Source organism: Eretmochelys imbricata, chromosome 7 (assembly GCF_965152235.1).
Source record: "Eretmochelys imbricata isolate rEreImb1 chromosome 7, rEreImb1.hap1, whole genome shotgun sequence".
Classification (NCBI taxonomy): domain Eukaryota; kingdom Metazoa; phylum Chordata; order Testudines; family Cheloniidae; genus Eretmochelys; species Eretmochelys imbricata.
This window is the reverse complement of record NC_135578.1, coordinates 32868804-32891199: the sequence shown is the minus strand read 5'-3', so window position 1 is coordinate 32891199 and position 22396 is coordinate 32868804. Positions and strand designations below refer to the sequence as shown.

The window sequence follows — 22396 nt, the reverse complement described above, 5'->3', positions numbered from 1 at the left end:
CACTACTGGTGGCCATAGGGCTGTATCCGGCCTGCGAAGCAGGAGACTGCTCCATGACACCTGCTGGAGGAAGGGCCAGAGGCAGCTGCCCCTGGTTACAGTCGGCTCGCTCTGGGAAGGCCTGGTGGCCAGTGTTTTCTAATAGGAAGACGTGTCCCTGGGCAGGGGCACAAGCTCATCTGCCTTCCCACAGATCGTGGAGCTGAGCAATGACAGGCAGGCGTGTGTGAGGTGATGCCATGCAGCATGGGGATGTCACTGCAGGACTCGCTGCTCTGGCACATGTTCTCGCAACAGCAGGGGTCACTTCTTCCTGGACCATGCCAGCCTGCCAGAGGGGCTGTTGGGGTCTCTGCTACCTTAAGTTGCCCATCTCTGCATTAGGCCCAAGTAGAAATACCATAATTAATTAGCCCCTCCCCTATGTACCTGGGGATTATTAGCCCCCATGCAATTAATGTATGCAAAATACTAATGAACCATTCTCCCAGAGACCTGGGGTTGTTGGTGCCTTGCAATTAATGTTGGTCCTGCTGCAATACAAATAATTAGCCCTTTCCTTCTCCATATACCTGGGATTGACACCCCATGCAACTAATATGCCCATTGATTAATTATCTACTACCACATGCAATTATTATGAATACTAATTAAGGTCCTCCCTAGATAGCTGGGTTTATTAGCCCCCATACAATTAATAATAATTAATGAACCATTCCCATAGAGACCTGGGGTAGTTAGAAAGCAAATAATGTAGGCCCTACTGCAATACAAATGAGTCCCTCCTGTCACCACATCCACCTGGGTCTGTTAAACTCCCATGCAATTATTTATAGGCATGGTAAAATCTATTAAATAGCCACATCCTCCCATGCAAAGTGACCTGGCATGAACCCTCCCATGCAATGAATTAGTTGCATATGGTAATGATTCATTAGCCACTTACAAGCTCTCAGCTCTGCCTCCACCCTGCTTTAAGGAACTATGGGTTGGGAGGGGGTGATTCAGGAGAGGGGGGGGTCTCTTGGGTCACCCCTACCAGCTGGGGGTGAATGAGAAATTGAGGTGCTAATGGGGGGGAGGGATAGTGGGTTAGGATTAGCTATGGGTATTACTTTTTTCCTAGCCTGTGGTTTGAGGGGTCCCCAGCTCCACATTTCTGACTGGGGGGCTTCCCTGGAGCTGCAGGGACGGATTTCAAGATGATCTGTCATTTCTTCACTTGTTCTCTTGCTCACCAGCAGGTGGTGATACACACACACACATTCTCCAGTAGCAATCAATCCTCATTGTTATGTCTTCGGTCTGTGTGTGTGAGAGAGAGAGAGACTAGCAAGGTGGAGAGCTGAATAAAGCAGTGTAGGTTGCTCTGCGTTTGTAGGCCGTGTGTGCAATTGCATCTAGCAGTAGTGTACATTGGGGTGTAGGTGTACTCAGGGCTGTGTGTATGCAGTTATACCCAGTCGGGTATGTGTGCGGTGGGGTGTAAGTGTGGTTATACCCAGCAGGGGGGTATAGTGGGGTGTGCGTGTGCTCAGGGCTCTCTATGTATATGGTACACCCGGCAGGGGATTGTATTGGGTTGTAGGTATGCTCAGGGCTGTGTGCAGTTGCACCTATTGGGGTATGAAGTGGGGTATGGTTGTGCTCAGGGCTGTGTGTGTATGGTTACACCGAGCAGGGGATTGTAGTGGGGAGTGGGTGTGCTCAGGGCTGTGAGTGTGTATGGTTACACCCAGCAGGGGGTTGTAGTGGGGTGTGGGTGTGCTCAGGGCTGTGCATGCAGTTGCAGGCTGTAAGGTTTGGGCCTGAATTTCCTGGGGAGCTGTCTTTTCCTAGCCCTGAGCCAGAGTTTCCCCCCAGCAGCTGTCACAGCCTCTCCAGATCACGGGCACCATCCCAGCGTAGCAACTGCAGAGCAGGAGTGCAGTGTGGTGAGGAATGGAGGGAGTGATGAACTACCCCATCCCTCACCCATCCCCCTATACACGCTCTTTGCCATCAGGGAGTGTATGGGCTGTAGGGGGGTGGGGGGGTATATTGGGGGTCTGTATAGTCCCAGCCTGTTGTCAGCTGGGGCAGTCTGGCAGGGGGGGCGGTGTCTGCGTGTGTTCAGTGTGTATCTGGGGAGGGGGAGATGCTACCTAAATTGTTATGGGAAGGTTGGTGGGGGGAGCTGGGTGGGTGCTGCCAGCTGGGTGAGTACTGGGGGTTGTGTGTGTTCAGGATGTGTCCAGCCAGGCAGGGGAGGGGCTGGCACCTGGGGGCTGTCTAGGCCTTGTGCCCATTCCCCCGACCCTACTGGAGCACTAACCCCCTGTCCTGCCCCTGTCCCCAATTCAGGTAAAGGCCCCGAGACCCTCTTTGCTGGCCACAAACTCAACGACAATGAGTGGCACACAGTGCGGGTTGTGCGGCGTGGGAAGAGCTTGCAGCTCTCAGTGGATAACGTCACCGTGGAAGGTACGTGAGGACCCCAGACTGGGATAGCGGGGGGCTGAGGGGCACCGGCAGAGCTGGGGTGGGGGAGACCAGGGCTGGGATAATGGGGCTGCCAGTTGGGATGGAGGGGCACCAGCGGGGTGGGGTGAGAGCACAGGTCTGGTGACTGCCCCCGTCCCACCCTGATGTGTAACAGTGTCCTGCCCTGCTCCCGCTCCAAGCAGGGCAGATGGCTGGCGCGCACACCCGCCTGGAGTTCCACAACATCGAGACCGGCATCATGACGGAGCGCCGCTTCATCTCCGTGGTGCCCTCGAACTTCATCGGGCACCTGAGCAGCCTGGTGTTCAATGGGCTGCCCTACATGGACCTGTGCAAGAATGGCGACATCAGCTACTGCGAGCTCAATGCCCGCTTCGGCCTGCGCAGCATCATTGCCGACCCCGTCACCTTCAAGAGCCGTGCCAGCTACCTGGCGCTGGCCACGCTGCAGGCCTATGCATCCATGCACCTCTTCTTCCAGTTCAAAACCACCGCCACTGACGGCCTCATCCTCTTCAACAGCGGCAACGGCAACGACTTCATCGTGGTGGAGCTGGTCAAGGGGTGAGATGCAGCCCCTGCCCCCTACTTCCCCCTGGCCCCAGGCACCTCGCCCTGTCCGCTGGGCAATGGGCCCAGCCCCAGGGAGCAGGCCTCGTGCCCAACCTCTGATCCATGAGGTATGGCCTCTGGGCCCACTGCTGCATCCTCAGGCACAATACTCCACTCCCCTGGCTCTTCTGCCCTGCCCAGCCCGCTAGGGTCTTCTCTCCACCCCCGCTCCCTGCTCCGCCCACTGCCCTGCCTCCTGCCTCTCTCACTGCCCCTCATGGGGAGCCCTGCCCTGCCCTGCCCTGCCCTCACTGACCCCAGCTCTGCCTCGAGTGCTGCCCACAGGGCACTGAGCCTCATGCAGGGGCCAAGGTCTCCTGTCCATTGCCCTGCCCTCTGGGCACACGCTCCTCCCGCTGCCCTGCCAACCAGACCATCTGCCCACCCACTCGCGGCACCACCTCACGCTCCACTGCTCCCTCCATACAGATACATCCACTATGTCTTCGACCTGGGCAATGGGCCGTCGCTGATGAAGGGGAACTCTGACAAGCCGGTTAACGACAATCAATGGCACAACGTAATCGTGTCACGTGACACCAGTAACATCCACACGCTCAAGATCGACTCCCGCACTGTCACCCAGCACTCCAACGGTGCCCGCAACCTGGACCTCAAAGGTGAGCTGTGCCAGCCAGCGCTGTGCCAAGAGGACGCTGGGGGCACACTCCCCTCACAGGCAGTGCTGGCCCCAGTGTAGAGCTAAGAGGAGCTGTGCTGCAGGATGTGGGGGTCGGTAGGGGGGGCTGCGCTGCAGGGGTGTTGGTGTGGGGGGACTGTTGCAGATTGCAGTGAGGGATCAGTATGGGGGGGCTGCGTTGCAAGGAAGCAGGAGGGCAGAGTGGGGGGGGGGGGGCTGGGCAGCAGTGGTCAGTGGGGGTGTGGTGGTGGGATGGTGGTGTGGGGCGATCTTCCCATGCAGCCAGCACTGTCTGTATCTCAGATTGGATTGTTTTGCTGAATTTCCCCAGCTGTGTCCATTCAGTTTGGAATTCTGCCTCACTTTCTGTCCTAAACTGCTGTGGGGTTATGAAAAGCCCCGCGCCCCACCCCAGAGGTGGCTGTATCTCAACATTGGCCAGTGCAGGGGAGTCCTTGACTTAGACTGAGCCAAGCACTGGGGTCAGTATTCCTGCAAGCGAAAGGACCCAGAGGTTCTGGTCCATTCCTTGCCCCTGTGTGCATGGATCACTCAATCGGCCGGGAGCAGGCCGGTGCTAGGGGGCTGTCATGGATCCACAGGCTTCGGGCTGTGCTCCCAGCTTTGTGGAGGAATCCCTTCGTTGTGCCAGACCCCAGGGCTCTCACTCTTCCTCCAGGGCAGGCCACGTGGCCTCCCGCCTGCTGAGACTGACCCTATGTCTGTCTGCCCGCCTCCCTCGTTCGCAGGTGGGAGCTGCCAGCTTCCTCCAGCAGCCAGCGCTTCACCCCCAGCTCCCTCTCCCAGTCCTTTCTTCTCCAGCTGGGGTCTGGGCTCAGATTCCCTGCTGGGAGTGTGGGTCCCTGAGTCACTGGGGCTGGCCTGGTCTCTCTGGCCCCTTGCTGTTCTGGGTCGGTTACAGCTGGTTCGTGGAGGGCTCTGTTCATTCCACCCAGACAGGGAGGTGACTCTCGCCCCTGTGTCTCTTTGGACTTGTCTTCACTAGAAAATTAGGTTGGTTTACATATATTGCTCAGGGGTGTGAAAAATCTACAACCCCTGAGCACCGTAGCTAAGCCAACCTAAGCCCTGGGCTACACTACAAAATCACTTTGGTATTACTACGTCACTCAGGGTGTGAATAATCCACACCCCTGCGCAACATAGTTCTATAGACCTAAGTGCCGCTGTGTCCACAGGAGGGCTACTCCCCTCCACAGAGCTACTGCCTCTCGCAGAGGTGGAGTAACTACGCCCCCAGGAGAAGTTCTCTCCTTGGCATAGGAGCATCTTCTCTTAAGTGTGACAGCTGTGCATCTTCACTAGTGCAGTGTTTTAAGTGTAGACCTGCCCTTAGTCTTTCCCCCCCACTGAGTAACAATGCAGCATATAGGGGAAACCGAGGCACACACAAGGCCATGTCTGCACTGCCACTTATGTCGCTGAGGGGTATGAAAAAAACACCTCCCTGAGCGACGAACATTTCGCCAGCATAAGTGGCAGTGAGCACAGCGTAATGTCTGCAGGAGAAGATACCACCACTCATTGAGGTGGCTTTATTATGTCGATGGGAGAGCTCTCTCCTTCCAACACAGAGCAGCTACCTGAGAGCTTTTACAGCAGTGCAGCTGCATCGGTACAGCTCATGACCTATGACTCCCAAGAACAGTACCCAAAATTCCCGCTTTGTCACAGCCTGCACCCCAGAGGACCTCCAGCACTGCCCCCATCCCAAAAAACACTCAGCAGCACCCCATTGTGGTGCTCGGGTTCATTGGGGGAGGGCAGGCCTGGGCTGATGGGAGTTGATTGGGGCACAGGGGGGGGTTCATGGGGTGGGAGCAGTGCTGGGCTGATGGGGGGGAGAAGGTGAGTTGATTGGGGTGCTGGGGGCTCATGGGGTGGGAGCAGCGCTGGGCTGATGGAGGGGGGAGAAGGGGAGTTGATTGGGATGCCGTGAATTTGGTAGGGCCCTACTCATGGGGTGGGGGCAGTGCTGGGGTGACAGGGGAAGGGGAGTTGATTGGGGTGCTGGGGGGATCGGGGGTGGGGGCAGCGCTGGGGGGAGATGGGGAGTTGATTGAGGTGCTGGTGTTCCTAGCAGGTACTGTTGGGTGCCGGGGTATTGAATGTTCATGGGGGCTGGGATTTATTGGGGGATCCCCAGGGGGAGGGGGAAAGAGAAGTGAATCCTGTTGCCCCCCCCCATGCCAGAGTGTGGTGGAAGGGCTGATTTATGGGAAGGGGGTGGGGGAGCAGAGGGGCCTTCCTCCCCCCCCCCCGGGCTATGTCTGACACCCCATAAATCACTGGCTCAGCAGAGTAAGAGCTTCGCACAGTGCCCCGGGGTGGGGTGGGGGTGGGGATCAGAGAGGTTGGCCTTCAGGAACGAATCACTTCAACCCCCCTCCACCAGCCCCACGGTCCCTGTTCATGGGGCTGGATTCCTTTGCTCCCCCATCCCCAGGGCACAGGTTGTGGGGACAGCTGGGGCACGTGGACTGATGGGGGGGCTTTAGGTCCTCCCTTGGCTGGATCTGTTCGGTGGAAGGGAAGGTGTGGGGGGGGCTAAAGGACTCTTTGCCCACTGACGTGTCTCGTGCCCTCCCCAGGAGAGCTGTACATCGGGGGGCTGAGCAAGAACATGTTCAACAACCTGCCTAAGTTGGTGGCCTCGCGGGACGGCTTCCAAGGCTGCCTGGCCTCCGTGGACCTCAACGGCCGCCTGCCCGACCTCATCGCTGACGCCCTGCACCGGATCGGGCAAGTCGAGAGGGGCTGCGACGGTAAGAGTCTCACCGCTGCCAGAGCCCACCCTCCTCCGGCCTGGCCTCACCCAGCAGGGGGCGCTGTAGGCTCAGACAATCCAGGTCTCCCCATTCCTAGTGCCCCCGACTCCTCTCCTGCTGATAATGGGGATTGCGCCTCTGAAGCCAGCCTGCTTCCAGCCCAGCCCCTTTCTCCCCTGCCTCCCGTGGGGGACTCTAGCCCCGTGGTGGGGGCTAGTGGGAGGACCAGAGAGATGCAGGCACCTTCATTAGCTGCCAGCTCCCAGCCATGAGCATTATGTGTCTCATCAGATGCTGCCTTGTGTCAGCCGTGGGATGGTGGGGGGGCTGCCAGGGACTCTTCCCTACGGGCTCCGGTTCCTCTCCTGCCATTCCTGCCTCCTTCCCCAGCCCCTGGTGTAACATGCCCAGGCACCTGGATGCTACCCAGCTCTGGGAGGGGAATGGGGTCTGTGGGTTGGAGCGGGGGGTCTATCCCCAGCTCTGCCTCTGACTCGTTGCAGGTCCCCTCCTCTCTCCCACCTGCTTTTTTCCACTCTGCCCATGGGGGTTTATGACCCCAAGCCCTGTCCCGAAGGGCTGGGGGAGCCAGGCCAATAACACCCATCCCTGCCCCTTGCCCCCAGGGCCCAGCACCACATGCACTGAGGACTCTTGCGCCAACCAGGGCGTCTGCCTGCAGCAGTGGGACGGCTACACGTGTGACTGCACCATGACCTCGTACGGTGGCCCCGTGTGCAACGACCGTGAGTGTTGTGGCATGGGAGAGGTGCATGCCTGCTAGTTGGGGGATGGGGAAGGATCCCGCAGGGGGAGCTGCATGCCAGGATGGGAGGAGGGAGAAGGATTGTGCTGGGGGGCTCTGTGTGTTGGGATGGAAGGAGGGGGAAGGATTGTGCTGGGGGATTGCAGGGAGAAGGATGGGGCACTCACACTGTGGTTCTGCGAGTCTGGAGGATCAGGGGGAGGATGCTAGGACTGGTGGTGCCATGTGCCCAGCTAGGGGTTGGGCAGGAGGAGGATGATCATACTGGGGATGTCGTGAGCTGGGAGCATTAGGAGCCCAGAGGAGCACTCACATGGGGCAGTGGCTTTGGCCTGGCTGGGGATTGTGGTTTGACTGGTCTCTGGGGACACCACTGAACTAATAAAATTTGGGGGTGCCCTGGGCTGGGTCTGTGGGTCTGGTTCATGGGCCCACATTGAGCCCATTGGCTGGGGTCCAGAAACTGGAAAGATACCGGGGGTGGGTCTCTGTGCCAGGGCTGCTGCACAGGTTGTATCAGAGCTGTGGGCCATGTTGGTGTCAGGGGCTTGTTGGCACTGTAGGACAGGTGGGTACTGTGGGCTCTGCCCATGGGCCTGGGTCCTGGGTCTGGTTCAGCTCTGTGGGGTGGGTCCATGGGCTGAATCTGTGGGTTAGTTAAGCCCTGTGGGGTGGATCGGCTGGGGTGGGTCCATGGGACTGGATCATGGTCTGGTTCAGCTCTGTGGGGTGAGTCTGTGGGGCAGGGTCCATGATCTGGTTCAGCTCTGTGGGGCTAGATCCATATGTTGGCTCAGGGCTGTGGGGCAGATCTATGGAGTGTGTGAGTTGGACAGTGCATTGAGTCCACGTCTCAGAGATGCCTCCTGTGACAGCTTCTCAGCATTGCCCAGCAACTGGGCCCAGGGGACTGATCCATTCCCCACAGGCACCCCCTCCCCCCTAAGCAGATCCTGGCGTGGGGCATGGGGCTGGGATCCAGGCTATGGGGAGGGACACCCAGCTTTGTTGGTGGTGTGGGGAGCTCTGCCCACTGGTAATGGGGGTGGGGCATGTGTGAGTGATTCTCATTGGCACTGCATAGTGGGCACTGGAGTGTGGAGTGTCCTAGCTCTGCTCTTGGCCCAAGCCCATCACCAGGGCATCTGATGAGCCCCCAGGAATTCCTGTCCTCTGCGTTGTCCTCTCCCTCTGTAATTCCCTCCTCCCCCGACGCCCTCTACACTGGGCTTTGCACATCTATGTGAGAGGGGAAATATGTTCCGGGAGGGAAGGAGGGAGTGTAAAGGGGAGCCATGGAGGAGGAGTATGAGGGAGTGGGAGGTGGAGTGGGGCAGTATGAGGCATGGATGGAGATGGAGGTGGATCGAGGAGGAGTATGAAGGAGTTGGGGGAGGCAGCATGGGGCATGGATGGAGAGGGTGAAAGGGGATGGGGGTGGATAGAGGAGGAATATGAGGGAGTGGGAGGTGGAGAGGGGGCAGTATGGGGCATGGATGGAGGAGCAGGATAGAGGAGTGGTGGAGGGTGTGTTTGGGATGGATGGATGGGTAGAGGAGTGGTGTGTGAGGACATGCTGCAGAGCTGAGTCCCAGATCTGAATCCCCCGATGTCCCAGTGCTATTGGGGGCCCTTTCTCATCCTGGCACCCATCTGTCCTCCCTCTGGCCACTCTGTGGTGCTGACCCCCACCTGGGGGCCCCAGTGAGGGCTGAGGTTCCACCCTGCACTGCGATGGATGGGGTGGCAGGCCTGATGTGATGGCCTCACTAGTGCTGGGCACGGGGCGTGGGGGGACAGGCTCCCTCAGCGCTGCCAGCTGGATTAATGGGTCTACAGCGCAGGAGCTGCCCTGGGCATCGCTCACACATCGCATGAGTTGAAGGCTCATTTATCTCTTCCCCCCCCCCCCATTTTTAAATGGTCATTGTCTGGGCTTTGCTTTGGGGACGTTTCATCTCTGCACTGACAGCCTCCAGCGCCACCTGCTGGAAGAGGCTGGGACTGGAGTAGCTGGGAGCTCCCGCCAGCCAGCACTCCACCCCATTCCCTATGGCGCCCCGTGCTGGGAGAGGCTGGGGCTGGAGTAGCTGGGAGCTCCCCCCAGCCAGCGCTCTACCCCACTCCCTGTGGCGCCCCATGCTGGGGGAGGCTGGGGTTGGAGTAGCTGGGAGCTTGCTGCGCACTCCGTAGGAGGTGCTCTCCCTTCACAGTCAGTGCTGACCCCAGTTCCCCAGTACAGCGGGCTGCTGCACTGCTGAAGTTTCCAACTTTGGCTGTAAAAACAACCTGCCCACTTTTGATCATTAAAGAACCACTGAGTAATTAAACTCTCTGCCCCATCCCAGAGGTGGCTGCACCCAGTGCCAGGTGAGGGATTCCTGTATAGACAGCCCCCCATGCCCCTCCCCAGAGGTGGGTGCATCTCCACACTGTGCAAGGGATCCCTCTCATAAGAACCTTTGAGATGCTGTAGAGCAGTTAGTGGCTTGTTGGTTGTTTCAGGCACCTGTGTGACCCTGGGGCTGTGTGTTTGAGGGTTAGGTACTTTGCCCCACCTGCCCCAATCTCCCTCTCACCTTCTCCTCTCTCTGGGCTCTGATCCCTAGGCTGAAGGAGAAGCTCTGCCCCCTACCTCGAGCTGGCAGGCTCTGATGGAACTGTGTGTGTATTGGGGCTGACAGCCCCATCCATTTCAATGAGCCACTGACTGCCTATGGTACCCAAGGATTTGTTAAGGAGTCTCTTGGCTGGAGCCAGGCCAGCTTCGCTCTCTGTTCCCTGCACCGAAGGGGTGTCACAGATTCCTTTGCCCCCTCCCTCTCCTCCTCTGTTACATTGGCATAAACAGCCTGCTCCTCCTTGTCCCATTCTGGTGCCTCTTTGCCAGGGGGTGGCCGGATCAAATCCAGCTCAGGAAGTTAGCTGCCTAGTGCCAGATGGGGGCACCAGCTCATGGGCTGGCTCAGAGCTGCAAGAAAACATCCCAGGCAGCCAGGGGGGCAGTGGGAGATGAGCTTCTCTGTTGACCTGAGAAAGGATGGAGGGTTATGGGGGAGGGTGTGCTGCCAATGCCTGAGTAGAAGCAGTGGCGGGGGGGGGAGAGATGAAGGGCACTGGGTAAGAGAATCAGGGCCCAAACCATCAACTGCGGACCAAGGTAGTGTTGGATCTTTCTCTATTTAACTCATTGTAAATCCGGAACAAGTCCCTGCATTGGATCAGAATCTAGCCCTGGCCCCAGTGTAGCTCAGTGGTTTGAGCATTGGCCTGCTAAACCCAGGATTGTGAGTTCAATCCTTGAGGGGGGCCATTTAGGGATCTGGGGCAAAAAATGGGGATTGGTCCTGCTTTGAGCAGGGGGTTGGACTAGATGATCTCCTGAGGTCCCTTCCAACCCTGATATTCTATGATTCTATGGTCAGTGGGTGACTCTGGATTGACCCTGGGAAGCTGAGGTCAGAATCTGGCCCTGGTCCCGGCCCCATTTCAGTCAGTGGGTGACTCTGGATTGACCTCAGGGAGCTGGGTGTAGAATCTGGCCCTGATCACACTTACTGCCCTCATAAGAAATCCCTCCAACTGCCAATGGATCTCTGCTCTCCCATGGGGCTGTGCTAGGAAACCAGCTGGTAAGGGGGCAGCAGGTAGGAGAGAGCCATTAGTGAGCTCCCTGTCACTGCAAGCATTGGCCTCCCTACTCCAGCAGCCCTGGCTCTGCAAATACATCTCAGGTGACCTGTGCTTGCAGGCTCCTGCTGCTGCCTTGGAGCATATCAGCAGCTACAGGGACCATCTGTGCAGGGATTGCTCCCCCATGCCAAGATGCAGACCCTATGGGGCGGGGCACGGGGCTGTTAAACAGCAGCAGGGTAATATGAGAAGGGGTATGGAACTGCTGTCAGTTGGGCTTGGCCAGAGCAGGAAGGGTTAACGCCCCAACTCCATGGAGGGAAACAGGCCAGGGGACGCTTTAACCTCAGTTACACCTCTTCTTACTTCACATAGCCTTGGTAACTCAGCGCCCGCTAGCACCGTACTGGAGTCAGCACTGACTGCCTGGGGAGAGCCCCCCCTGCAGCACATTACCCCTACCACGCAGGGGCCATTGGGGCCAGCACTGACTGCCTGGGGAGAGCTCCCCCTGCAGCACAGCACCCCTACCATCCACGGGGCCACTGGGGCCAGCACTGACTGCAGGGGGAGAGTGTCCCGGTGAGCCTTCAGCCTGCTTCCTGTAGCACAGTGCTCCTAGCACCACATGAGGACATGGGGGGCCAGCACTTACTGCAAGAGGAGAGCGCCTATCACTGGGCTCTTGCCCAACCCCATGGGTTTGGTCTTCCATACAAGCACTGGTGAGATGGGATCAGCCCCAAACGTAACTATTTCCATGGCTCTGGCGTCACCCACAGCACCCTCACTAAATCCCTGTGGCGCTGGAGTCATGTCATTGAGGTCACCTCTATCCCTGAGTCCTGGACAGTATGAATACCTCCCCCAGATGCACTGGGATGACACATCCTACCCTTGGGCCTAGGTGAACCCTAACCCAGCACACACACAAACACTGAGGAGGCCTCGTCCCCTCCAGCAGGGGGCAGCAGGCGCATGCATGGGCACACACATGCCCACACTCTCTCTCTGAGCAGGGCTCATTCCCTCCACCAGGGGGCAGCACACAGCCACTCGTGCAGCCTTCGGCCTCCCAGCTGCTTGCAAATGTCATGCCTGGTTGAGATGCTGGAGTCCTTTCACCTGTTTCCCTGTGTTCTGTTCCTTCCGGGGGGGCAGGTGAGCAGACAGGGGTAGTTGCAGTTGTCCCCAGTGACAAGATCCCCCTCCCTTGCATGTCTCCCTCTTGTAGAGATCAACCCCCATGCTGATAAATCTTCTCCTGGGATCATGGCATGGCTCATTAGGAGCTGATGGTGAGTCAGGACTCTGGGGTTCTGTTCCCTGCTCTGAGAGGGGAAGGGAGTCTAGTGGTTAGAGCAGGGGGGGCTGGGAGTTCCTTTCGGTGTCCGTGTGCGAGGGGAGGTTGGTTGTGGGGGAGTCCCTTGATTCCTTGTTGCTTTGAGATCCTCTGATGTCGGGTTTTGTGTGTCTGTCCATCCTTGCCCAGCTCTCCCATGCACTGTTCTCTTTCTCTCCCCCGCCTCCCCCTGCCCTGGCAGTGAGCACAGGCCAGGGCCCTGAGCCATGTCCCTTGTGCTGTAAACAGGGCCATTTCCCAGCTGGGCTGTATTTCTCAACCTGCTCTGTAAATCTGGGGCCAGCCATTAACGCTCTCCTGCTTGATTTACAGCCATTCCCTCTGCCTCGCTCGCTGCACTGCGCGCCTGGAGACCTGCTGGCTTCCGGGGAGGAGGAGGAGGTGGGGGCCTACTGGGTAGAGCAGGGGGCTGGGAGCCCTGCTCCTGGGTTCTGTCCCTGGCTCTGGGAGGGGAGTGGTGCCTAGTGGGTAGAGCAGGGGGCTGGGAACCTGGGTTGTATGGGGTGATTCTGAGCTGGTCTGTGTTCTAAGAGAATGGATGAAGGGCTGCTGTCTGCCTCTCCCCTCCGTGTGTCTGGCCCTGTCCTGGGCAATGGAGTGATTTGCAGGGGCAGGTCAATGGTGGACCCTGGCCGTGTCAGGATGTGAGCACCCTAACCCTGGGCAAACCCCAAGCTGCCAGCTGGGAGCCCAGAGTCAGCAGCCTGGCTGTGTGTCCCAGCCCTCATGGCTTACTCACTGCAGGCTGGCCGTGGTCTCGGCTTGCTGCCCCCGCCCTGCCTGCAGCTGTGCTTGCTCTACCAAGAGCAGAACTGCTGATGTGCCAGGAAAGCAGAGAGGGGGTTGCAGGCACAGTGGGACATGGCACCTGCAGAGGTATGTGGCAAGGGGGAGCTCCCAGCTACTGCAGTCCCGGCCTTCGCAAGCAGCGGATGCTGTAAGGAGTGGGGCAGGGTGGTTTCTGTGGCCCTGTGGGTTTGGGAATGCTGGGAGGGTTGAGTTCTGTGGGGCTGGGTGGGGACACGGTGGGTTCTGTGGGGCTGGGGCTTGGGCTTGGGGATGCTTCAGGAAGCCAATTAGCCCGACTCTACATCCTCCCCTTTAATCTCTTCATTCATGCCCCTGTGAGCACCGGGGGCTCTGGCAGGAGTGAATGGCCAGTTGCTCTGGCTAAGCAGAAGCGACAAACTCATGGGAGGCTTCTTTAGGGGCATCTGGGACCAGGGGGGCTCTCCCCACAGGAGGTGGGATCACGGGGCTTGGGTGGACACCAAGGATGGGGCAGAGGGGCAGCTCCCCCCAAGCTGGTTCAGTGCCTTGTGGCTGCAGGGCCTGCGTCTGATCTGCCCCTCGACCAAAGAGGATCAGGCAAAGTCAGTGCTTGGCTGGGAGATCTCCAAGGGCCCGTGGAGTCTCTCTGCTGGGTTGGTGTGACACTGGCGGGTGCTGTGCTGCAGCAACTGGGGAAGGGAACCAGTTGGGGGCTCAGTAGGGACGCTGTGGGCCTAGGAGCTGGGGGCTTAGGAGTCCTGACTCCCAGCTTCCTCTGCTTGCACCCCACGCCCCAACCTTCCCAGAGCTGGGGATAGAAACCAGGAGTTCTGACTCCCAGCCTCCCGCTCTAACCACTAGACTCCATTCTCCTCCCTGAGCTGGGATAGAACCTACCAGTGTGAGGCTCAGAGACAGAGAGTAGCGCTCTTTCACTGGAGAGAGATGCCTGGGCCTGTGGGGGAGCATGGGTTAGGTGGCACCCCCCCACCCCCCGCAACATCCAGAGCATGAGATGAGTTGTGCAGGCCTCAGCACTGTCCCTTGCGTGGTGGGCATCCCCTATCACCAGCAGGGAGTCTGGTAATGAGGCCAAGGAGATCTCTTCCCCTGCCCTACTGTCTCTGTCCTGGGGCACACAGAGCTGACTGGCTGCCCTGGCACGCAGGGCTGCAAGCTGGCACCCAGCACCGCTAATGGCAGTTGTGTGTGAGGGAGGCCTGGTCTCTGGCCACCTCTGTTTGGCCCCTGTTGCTGTGCCATTCATCAACAGCCCATCAGTTGCTAATGGGGGTCGGGGGCATGGACCTTCCCCAGTAATTACTGCCCCCTCGCTCTGCCAGGAGCCGTGATGCCAGCACTGCCTTTCATTATTCACCTGGAAGGAGAGAGGCAGGACCCGCTTCCTGTTACACCTGCAGGGACACAGCTGCCCTGCAGCGCCCCCTGCTGGGACTGGGGTAACCAGGAGTTCCCCTGAAGCCAGGCACTCCTCCCTCACTGCCCATGGCGCTACAGTTCGCACTCCTGCCTCACTTCCCATGGCGCCCCATGCTGGGAGAGGCCAGGGCTGGAGTAGCCAGGAGCTCCCCCCGCAGCCAGCTCCTGCCCTGCTCCCCACAGCACCCCCTGCTGGCAGAAGTGGGAGCTGTGGGGCTGCCCATGCTATATATTCCTCACCCCATTACAGAGCAGGGCTCTGTGCTGATCACCCCCATGCTAGGTTACACAGAAGGGCTGCCTTGGGGGCCAGTATCTTCTGCGCCTTAGATTTCTGCACAGTCACTTAGTTCCTGCCTTGCCAGGCCAGGGCGGAGCAGGGTGTCGGGCTCCCTGTCATACCCCCAGCTGGAGACAAGCAGCTCTGATGCCCTGGCAACAGAGCAGGCATGGGCCATGCCAACATCTGGCAGGAAACAGCTGGACTCTGCTAATTGTTTTTCCTCTTTGCCTCAAAAAGTGGTTATATGGGTTCAGCAGTGGGAGCCTCACCTGCTGTGGGGGAAAAGAGGGTACAAGCAGGGGCTGCTGAACCCTCCACCCCCAGGCAGTCAGGCAGGAATAGAACCCTAGCATCCTGGCTCCTGGGCTGTTCCCCTCCACTGCAAGGGGGCAGATCAACTCCTACAATCCATTTCTCCCCCTGTATCTGCTAAGATCCCTGTGTGCCCATCCCCTTGGTATCTGATGCCCTGGGCACCTGGCTCCCATCATTGCCTGATTCATGTCACACTTCGGGTGTGCTGTTGCTCACACTCCTCTCTGCGAGGGGGAGTTGATGGCAGCACAAGGCACCCAGGGCAGCTGCGGGTGCGAATTGTGCACTGTGATGAGGCGCTGATGCTAGAGTTACTAGGAAAGTGGGGTAGAGAGGTACTTGGGAGAAGGGTGGGGAGAACCTGCGTCAGTCTGTGGGGGGCGCAATAGACCCAGCCCCTCCCAGAGCAAGGGGTAGAACCCAGGAGTCCTGGCTCCCAGCCCCCCTGGTCTAACACAGATCCCACCCTCTCCCAGTCCAGTGCCTTAACCACAAGAGCATCCTTGCTGGTTGGTTGGCCTCAGGGTGGGGCGACTGGGTGGCTCAGGGCGGCAGGGAATGGGATCTTTCTCCTTTAGGGGGCGCTGGCTCCAATCCAACCCCATTGTGGAGGGCTGGATGGGGAATGGGACATGGGGTCTTTCCCCTCTGGGGGCGCTGGCTTCAATCCAACCCCATTGTGGAGGGACGGATGGGGAATTGGGCCTTTCCCTTCTGGCCTTTGGCTCTAAGCCTGCCCAACAGCAGGACACTGATTGGCTCAGAGGATGGGGAATGGGTTACGGGGGCTTTCCCCTGTAGGGGGCACCAGTCCCAATCCAGTGTTGGTATGTAGCCCATTCATGTAGTGAATTTGGCAGCTCTCAGCACAGTTCCCAGCAGGGCAGGCACCCGGGGGCCTGAGACCACCAGTGACGGGCAACGTGAGCTGAGGCTGGGAGCTGGGGCTGCCCTGGACGGCAGTGCTGCTAGTCAGACGGACAGGGACAGGTGCCCAGACGAATGCCCGGGTGGGAGCGCACCTGCTCGCCCTGTTGCTCATTTCCACATGCCTCCTTTCCCTGCATTCCCTCCTTCCTTTGTCTGCTGCTCTCTGTCCCACCCACCCCCATCCCTCTCAGCTCTCTCTGATTATCTCCCTGCGCCAGCCCCTCAGTGTCAGCCAGGGTTGGGGGAGATTAGCAAACCATTTGGGGATATTAACATTTCATTTCTCAGTTGATACAGGCTGGAGGAGAGTGGGGAGCACTGGACAAGGGAGGAGTGCTGCGGGTGGGCGAGTGCTGGCCGAGGGGTAATGGGACGTCGGGAGGGGAGCTCACTGCCATGCCGGTTCCTCATGGTGTTTGGTATTCTAATGGAGTGTCACTCTGTGTAATTGTGTACGTCCCCGTGTCAGTGCAGGGGACACAATGGCAGGAGCAAAGAGCTTTCGTGAGGGTAATAAACTGGAACAATTTGTATGTGAGCCGTGTGGGGGATTAGACACAGAGAGAGGAGACAGGGAAAGAGAGCTGGGGATAGAACCCAGGAGTTCTGGCTCCCAGCCCCAGTTAAGCAGGGGGGAAGGCTGGGAGCTAGAACACCTGGGTTCTATCCTCAGCACTGGGAGGGAAGTGTGATCTAGGGGGTGAGAGCAAGGGGGTCTGGGAGCCAGGACTCCTGGGTTCTAGCCCCAGCACTGGGTAGGGAGTGGGGTCTAGGGGTTAGAGCAGGAGGAGCTGGATTGTGTTCCTGGCTCTTCCTGTGTGACTTCTTGCAAGTCATTTTCCTTCTGTGTCTATACCAGAGAAGACTTGAGCGGAGCTACATTTTTCAGTGCGAGCTAAAATGTGTGTGCAGAGGCAGATTGCCTTGGAAATTGGTGTCCCACTTCTGGGGCAGGGCTAGAGTGAATGGGGCTGATTTGGGGCTATTTGGTCCAGGAGTTTCCAAGAGAGGCCCCGCTCTCTCAGCACCAGAGCAGTGCATTATATTTGTGCTGAGCTGGGCATCACTTAGACTGTAAGTCTGTGGGTCAGGGACCGTCTGTGCCATGGGGCATGTCTGCATTGGAGGTGTGCAGTGATAGACAAAGGCCCCCAGGCATTTCACAGCCGGGGAGTATTGAGACTAAATCACCAGGAACTGGAGGAAGAATGGGCATGTGGTGGTAGCACAAGAGTGGAAGGTAGAACCTAGGAGTCTGGGGCTGTTATCCCAGCGCCCCCCTCCCTGACAGCGCCCCCTGCAGGCTGGGTAGAAGATTCTCCCCTGCTTGGAGTGGGGTTGAGCTCAGGCCTCCCTTGCGAAGCCCGTGCACGTTGCGTGGCTGCTAACGCTTTCCTTCCAGCAAAAGCGAGACCCACGTTCACCCAAAGGGGGACCCTGCCCCACAAGCGTGGGCTGGGATTCCCTGGGAGATGCCTTTTCCCAGCCCCAGGCACAGCATAAGAGCACGTCTCAGGGTTAGGGCTAGGAATGGGGGGACGGACGGAGGGAGCTGAGGAACTACCTAGCCACAGCCAGCCATCCAGCCAGCCATCCCTATAACCCTCTCTAGCTCTGTCTATCTAATTACCTAACGAGATCCTCGCCTGCCCTTCCCCGTCTGGGATCTCAGCCCCAGACACCCGCTGTGCCCACTCAGCCTGGGGCACAGAGCAGTCGAGAGCAGTGCTGGAGCCCGAGAAGGCCCAGATGTCTTCAGAGCTAATGTGATCATCCAGTGCTAGGTCTGGGAGGGCTAAAGTAGCCAGTGGGTGAGGGAAGATAAACCTCATGCTCCAGCACTTAGCCAGACGTCTCTCTGCTGGGATCAGGAGGGAGCTGCCCCAGGGCAGGGGCCGGGTTCTTATTGCTGCAGTGTTCCTGGCACTGGCCTCTGAAGCGGTTGGCGCTTGGATACCTGGGCTGGATGGGCTCCTGGTCTGATCTGGGGTGGCAGTTCCTGTCCCCTCGGTCTGTGGCAGTGCCCCGCTATTGTGGCGTTGTCAGGCTATTCGCTTTGCAGCCTCCCCTGCATTACTGACACCCCCAGGGGAAACTGCAGCTTCTGTATCAGCTCTGCTTAGCTTTGGGTTCTCAGGTGTTGACTGAATAACGGCAGACCGGAAGAAGGTTACATGAGGCAGGGCCTAAGGGGGCACTGTCTTGGCACCAGAGTGGGAGTCAGGACTCCTGGGGTCTGTCCCCAGCTCGGGGAGGGGAGTTGGGTCTAGTGAATTTGAGCGGGGTCGGGCGGTTCGGAGATCTCAGGTTGGGACTCTGTTGTGCCAGGCTCTGTGCACGCATGGGGGGAGACACTCCCTGCCCCAAAGAGCTCATAGGATGAATAAACGATGGTCGGGAGTGGAAATGGTTCACCCAGACCATACAGCACCTCAGTGGCAGAGAAGGAAGTAGATCCCCGGAGTCCTGACTCCCAGTCCCCACACTCTAGTCACTAGACCTCCCTCCGCCCCCCCAGAGCAGGAAACAGAACTCAGGAGTCCTGGTCGCTCTCCTCTAGCACCTGCAGCCCCATGTCCTGCCCGCGTCACGCTGGTGACTGGCATCTCTCAAAACTTCCCCCCTGGGCCGAGTGTTGGAATGCGCCTCGTAGATTGTGACTGCAGTGCGAGTTCAGTTGTCTCTGGTGCTCACTTTGAGCTGGATTCCACTTTGGTTCCTGCCCGCCCCCGGATGGACGCCCACCCCGTCTGTCATTCTATCCATCTCCTCGTATTTATAGCTCTCAAACAGCTCGTGCTGGCTGCGAGAGCTTGGTGTGTGGCAAACATGCAGCATGGGGGGGACACAACATGTGACTCCTCCAACCCCTGCCAGGGGCTTCTGACCCCTTGCCTTTACCAGAGCTGGGAGTGGAACCTGGGAGTCCCCTGCCCCCCGCGAACCCACTAAACTCCCCTTCCCTCTGAAAGCTGGGAATGGAACCCGGGAGTCCCAGCTCCCAGCCCCCACATCCCACCCCAGAAATAACTCAGTAGGCCCCACTCCCATCCTAGAGCTGGAGACAGAGCCTAGGAATCTGGACACGCCCGCCCACCCACACACCCTCCCTGCGCAAACCCTCCTCAGGGAGGCTCCATTGTGTTACCAACACCCATTTGGGGGCAGGAGGGGGAGCATGGAGTGGTGCATGTCCATGGGTTTGTATAGTATCAGGATTACATGTGTGGAGGCAAGGACAGTTGCATAGCTTGGATCCCAGATGTGTGTGCCAGGATTGTGTGCGTTGTGTGGTTGTGTGGCAGGATTGTGTTTATGGAAGGGTTGTGTAGCAGGGAATGGGGTTGTGTGTGTATCTGTTGGGGTTGTATAGTGAGAATGTGTGTTGGTATGGAGTTGTGTAGTGTGTGAGTGTTGGGGTTATGTAGAGGGAACAGGCTGTGTTAGGGTTGTGTAGTGTATCAGGATTGTATAGAGGGAGTGGGGTGTAGCGTATGTGTCGGGGTTGTGCAGAGGAAGCAGGGTGTGTTGGGGTTGTGTAGTGTATCGGTGTTGTGTAGAATAGGGTGACCAACTGTCCTGATTTTATAGGGACAGTCCTGATATTTGGGGCTTTGTCTTATATGGGCGCCTATTGTGGGGCATCTCGGGGTCGTAGAGGTAACATGGTGCGTCGGGGCCGGGGGCCGGGAAGGGGGAGCGGGATGTGTTGGGGCCGGGAAGGGGGAGTGGGGTGTCTTGGGGTCGTGTAGAGGTAATACGGTGCGTCGGGGCTGGGAAGGGGCAGCGGGGCCCATTAGGGTCAGGAAAAGATAACACAGCGTGTCAGGGCCAGGAAAGGAGAATGGGGTGCACCAGGGTCGTGTAGCAGGAATGAGGCATGTCGGGGCCATGGAGGGGGAGCAGGGCGTGTCAGGTTCATGTAGAGAACGGGCTGTGTCGGGGTCATGTAGCTTTTCAGGATTGTATAGAGTGGGGTCCTGGTGTGAGGTAGCGGGGGGACCCCTGGGGGCTCGTTGTAGTACTTTATGGGGTCAGGAGCCCTGAGTGCTGTGTTGGTGGACCCAGCACTAGCTGCAAGGGGAGAGCGCCCCCTGCTGAGGCCCAGCCCTGCTTCCTGCAGTGCCATGGGTCAGAGTCCTCTCCATGGCCGTGTCCAACTCCAGCACTGGCTCGCCCTGGCCCTGCTCAGCCCGCCGTGGGAGCAGTGACTGTGAGGACAGCCATGCACTCGGGGTGCAGGGCGACGGCTGCATCGGGTGGAAACGGCCAGCTGGGAAATATTCCTTGTTGGTTTAGCTGTGCTGCCCATGAGCAGCAGGGCTGACCGCCCCCTCCCAGCCCTGGGGTGCCGGGGGGGGGTGCTAATGCGCTGGGGCCATGGGCTTTGACCTCCTGGCCTCGGGCAGACATGGAATGAGTTTGAGAAGCCTCAGCCAGCTGGTTCTTGTCACAGAACCGCAGCGCGGTCTGTCTTGGTGCTCTGGGGGGAGAGGGACCTTGGGCAGGGTGTGGAGTCCAGGGCTGGGCTAGCTGGGGGCTGCGTGTCGGGATTGAGGCGTGTGGAATCCGGGACTGGGCTAGCCGGGGGCCAGGTTGGGATTGAGGGGCACCAGCAGAACAGGGCTAGGGATGTTGGCCCCCTTGGGCACACCTGTTACACCTATCCTGCCATTGCCCCTTGCCCAGTACCCCCATGTACACTGGTCTCCAAACTTTTCAGAGTCACACCCCCCCTTACTGCTGTCCATGCCCCCGCTCCTCCTGGAGCTGGGGCTGGGAGTGGGGCTGCAGCTCCCCGGCAGGGGGACGGGACATGGACACGGGTTAGGGGACCGAGGCTGGGGCCAGAGCTGGGGGCGGGGCCAGAGCAGGGCTGGGTGGTCCTCCCTTACCGCCCCCTGTGGGGGCTGGCCTGGGCCCCACCATGCCTCCCCGAATGTTTCTCCGCACAGTTTGGGGACCTCTGCCCTAGTACCTTACATCCACCTGCCCCTCCCTCTGCTTCTCCACCCCCTCCCCATCTGCCACCTTTGCTGATAAATCCCCACCCCCTTAGCCCACCCTCCCCTGTCTCCCCTGAGTGCTGGTGCCCCTCCCCCCTCCTGGCCCAGCTGAGTGTGGGGGTGACATCATGTCAGGATGAGCTCATCGCTGGTGATTTACCACCAACAGGCTGGTGAGCTCAGTTGTCTTCATTAGGGAGAGGTAGTGAGCAGCTGGTAGGCCAGCCATCCCTCTCCCCCCCAGCCAACCTGGACCCTGCACATACTCTGACATGGCACCACAGGGAGTGAAGGACAGAGTCCCAGCTGGGGGCACTGCCATAGGGATGTTCACAGCACTGAAGTCCGAGGTGGGAACTGAAAGAACCCTCCTTCCTGGGCGTTTCATCTGACATTTCCATTGGCCAGGAGGGGGCGCTGTAGGGAGTGGGGCAGGTGTGCTGGCTTGGGGGGAAGCTCCCGGGGAGGGCTGGCAGCAGGGAGGGCTAGCAAATAGAAAACAGCTCCCACCTCCAGCTTTGGGGGGGCCACTGGCGGACAAGGGTGTGTTGGATGGGAGGGAGAGGGGGGATAATCCAATCACGCCAGGTCTTGGCTATTCTGCAGAAAGCTTGTTCCCCTGCCTCAGCCACTGCTCCCCCCACCCCCAAGAAGAGGCTTGATCCCCCCGTGCCCCCCAACCGTGAGACCCAGCCCTTTCCGCAATGCTGAGTCCCCCAGTGTGCCACATATTTTTCACCCCTCCCTTACTGCCAAGTGCCCCTTACGCCAATCCTCCTTCCATATGCACATTCCCCTTCCCAAAGCGTGGAGGGATTACACTCGCAGTGAGGGGGCTGTGTGTGTGGTGGAGAGGGTACATTGGTGGGAGGCTGTGTGTCCTAAGGGGGGTACATTGGTGGTGGGGGGTGCACTGGCAGGGGGCTAAGTGTACTAAGAGGGTTACATAGGCAGTGGGGATGCACTGGTGGCAGGTACATTGGCGGTGGGGATGCACTGGCGGGGAGGGCTGTGTGTACTAAGGGGGGTACATTGGTGGGGGGCTGTGTGTACTGATGGGGGTACATTGGCGGTGGGGGGTGTACTGGCGTGGGCTGTGTGTACTAAGGGGGGTACATTGGTGGAGAGCTGTGTGTACTGATGGGGGTACATTGGTGGTGGGGGGTGTACTGCTGGGGGGCTGTGTGTACTAAAGGGGGTGTCACGGAGTCCCTGGGCGATGCTCTGGAACTGCTCCCCATGAAGCCAGTCAGGACTCTGGGGCAGTCGCCTTCCTGTGAGCAGCCTGTCTTCAGGACACACAGCTCACACAGCTTCCACCTTCCTGGGTCTGACCTCGGAGCATTCAGCATCCTCTGCCCCTC

The 22396-nt window shown here is 59.0% G+C and overlaps 1 protein-coding gene across 1 annotated transcript in view; it reads left to right on the top strand.

Annotated features, from left to right (window-relative positions):
• Positions 1–22396, top strand: part of NRXN2 (neurexin 2) — a 251516-nt gene that overhangs the window by 117691 nt on the left and 111429 nt on the right. Inside the window, exons 12-16 of the mRNA XM_077821683.1 lie at positions 2344–2463; positions 2664–3048; positions 3526–3716; positions 6349–6522; positions 7152–7271. Of these exons, the coding sequence (XP_077677809.1) occupies positions 2344–2463; positions 2664–3048; positions 3526–3716; positions 6349–6522; positions 7152–7271 (990 nt within the window). The remainder of the gene's footprint in view (positions 1–2343; positions 2464–2663; positions 3049–3525; positions 3717–6348; positions 6523–7151; positions 7272–22396) is intronic.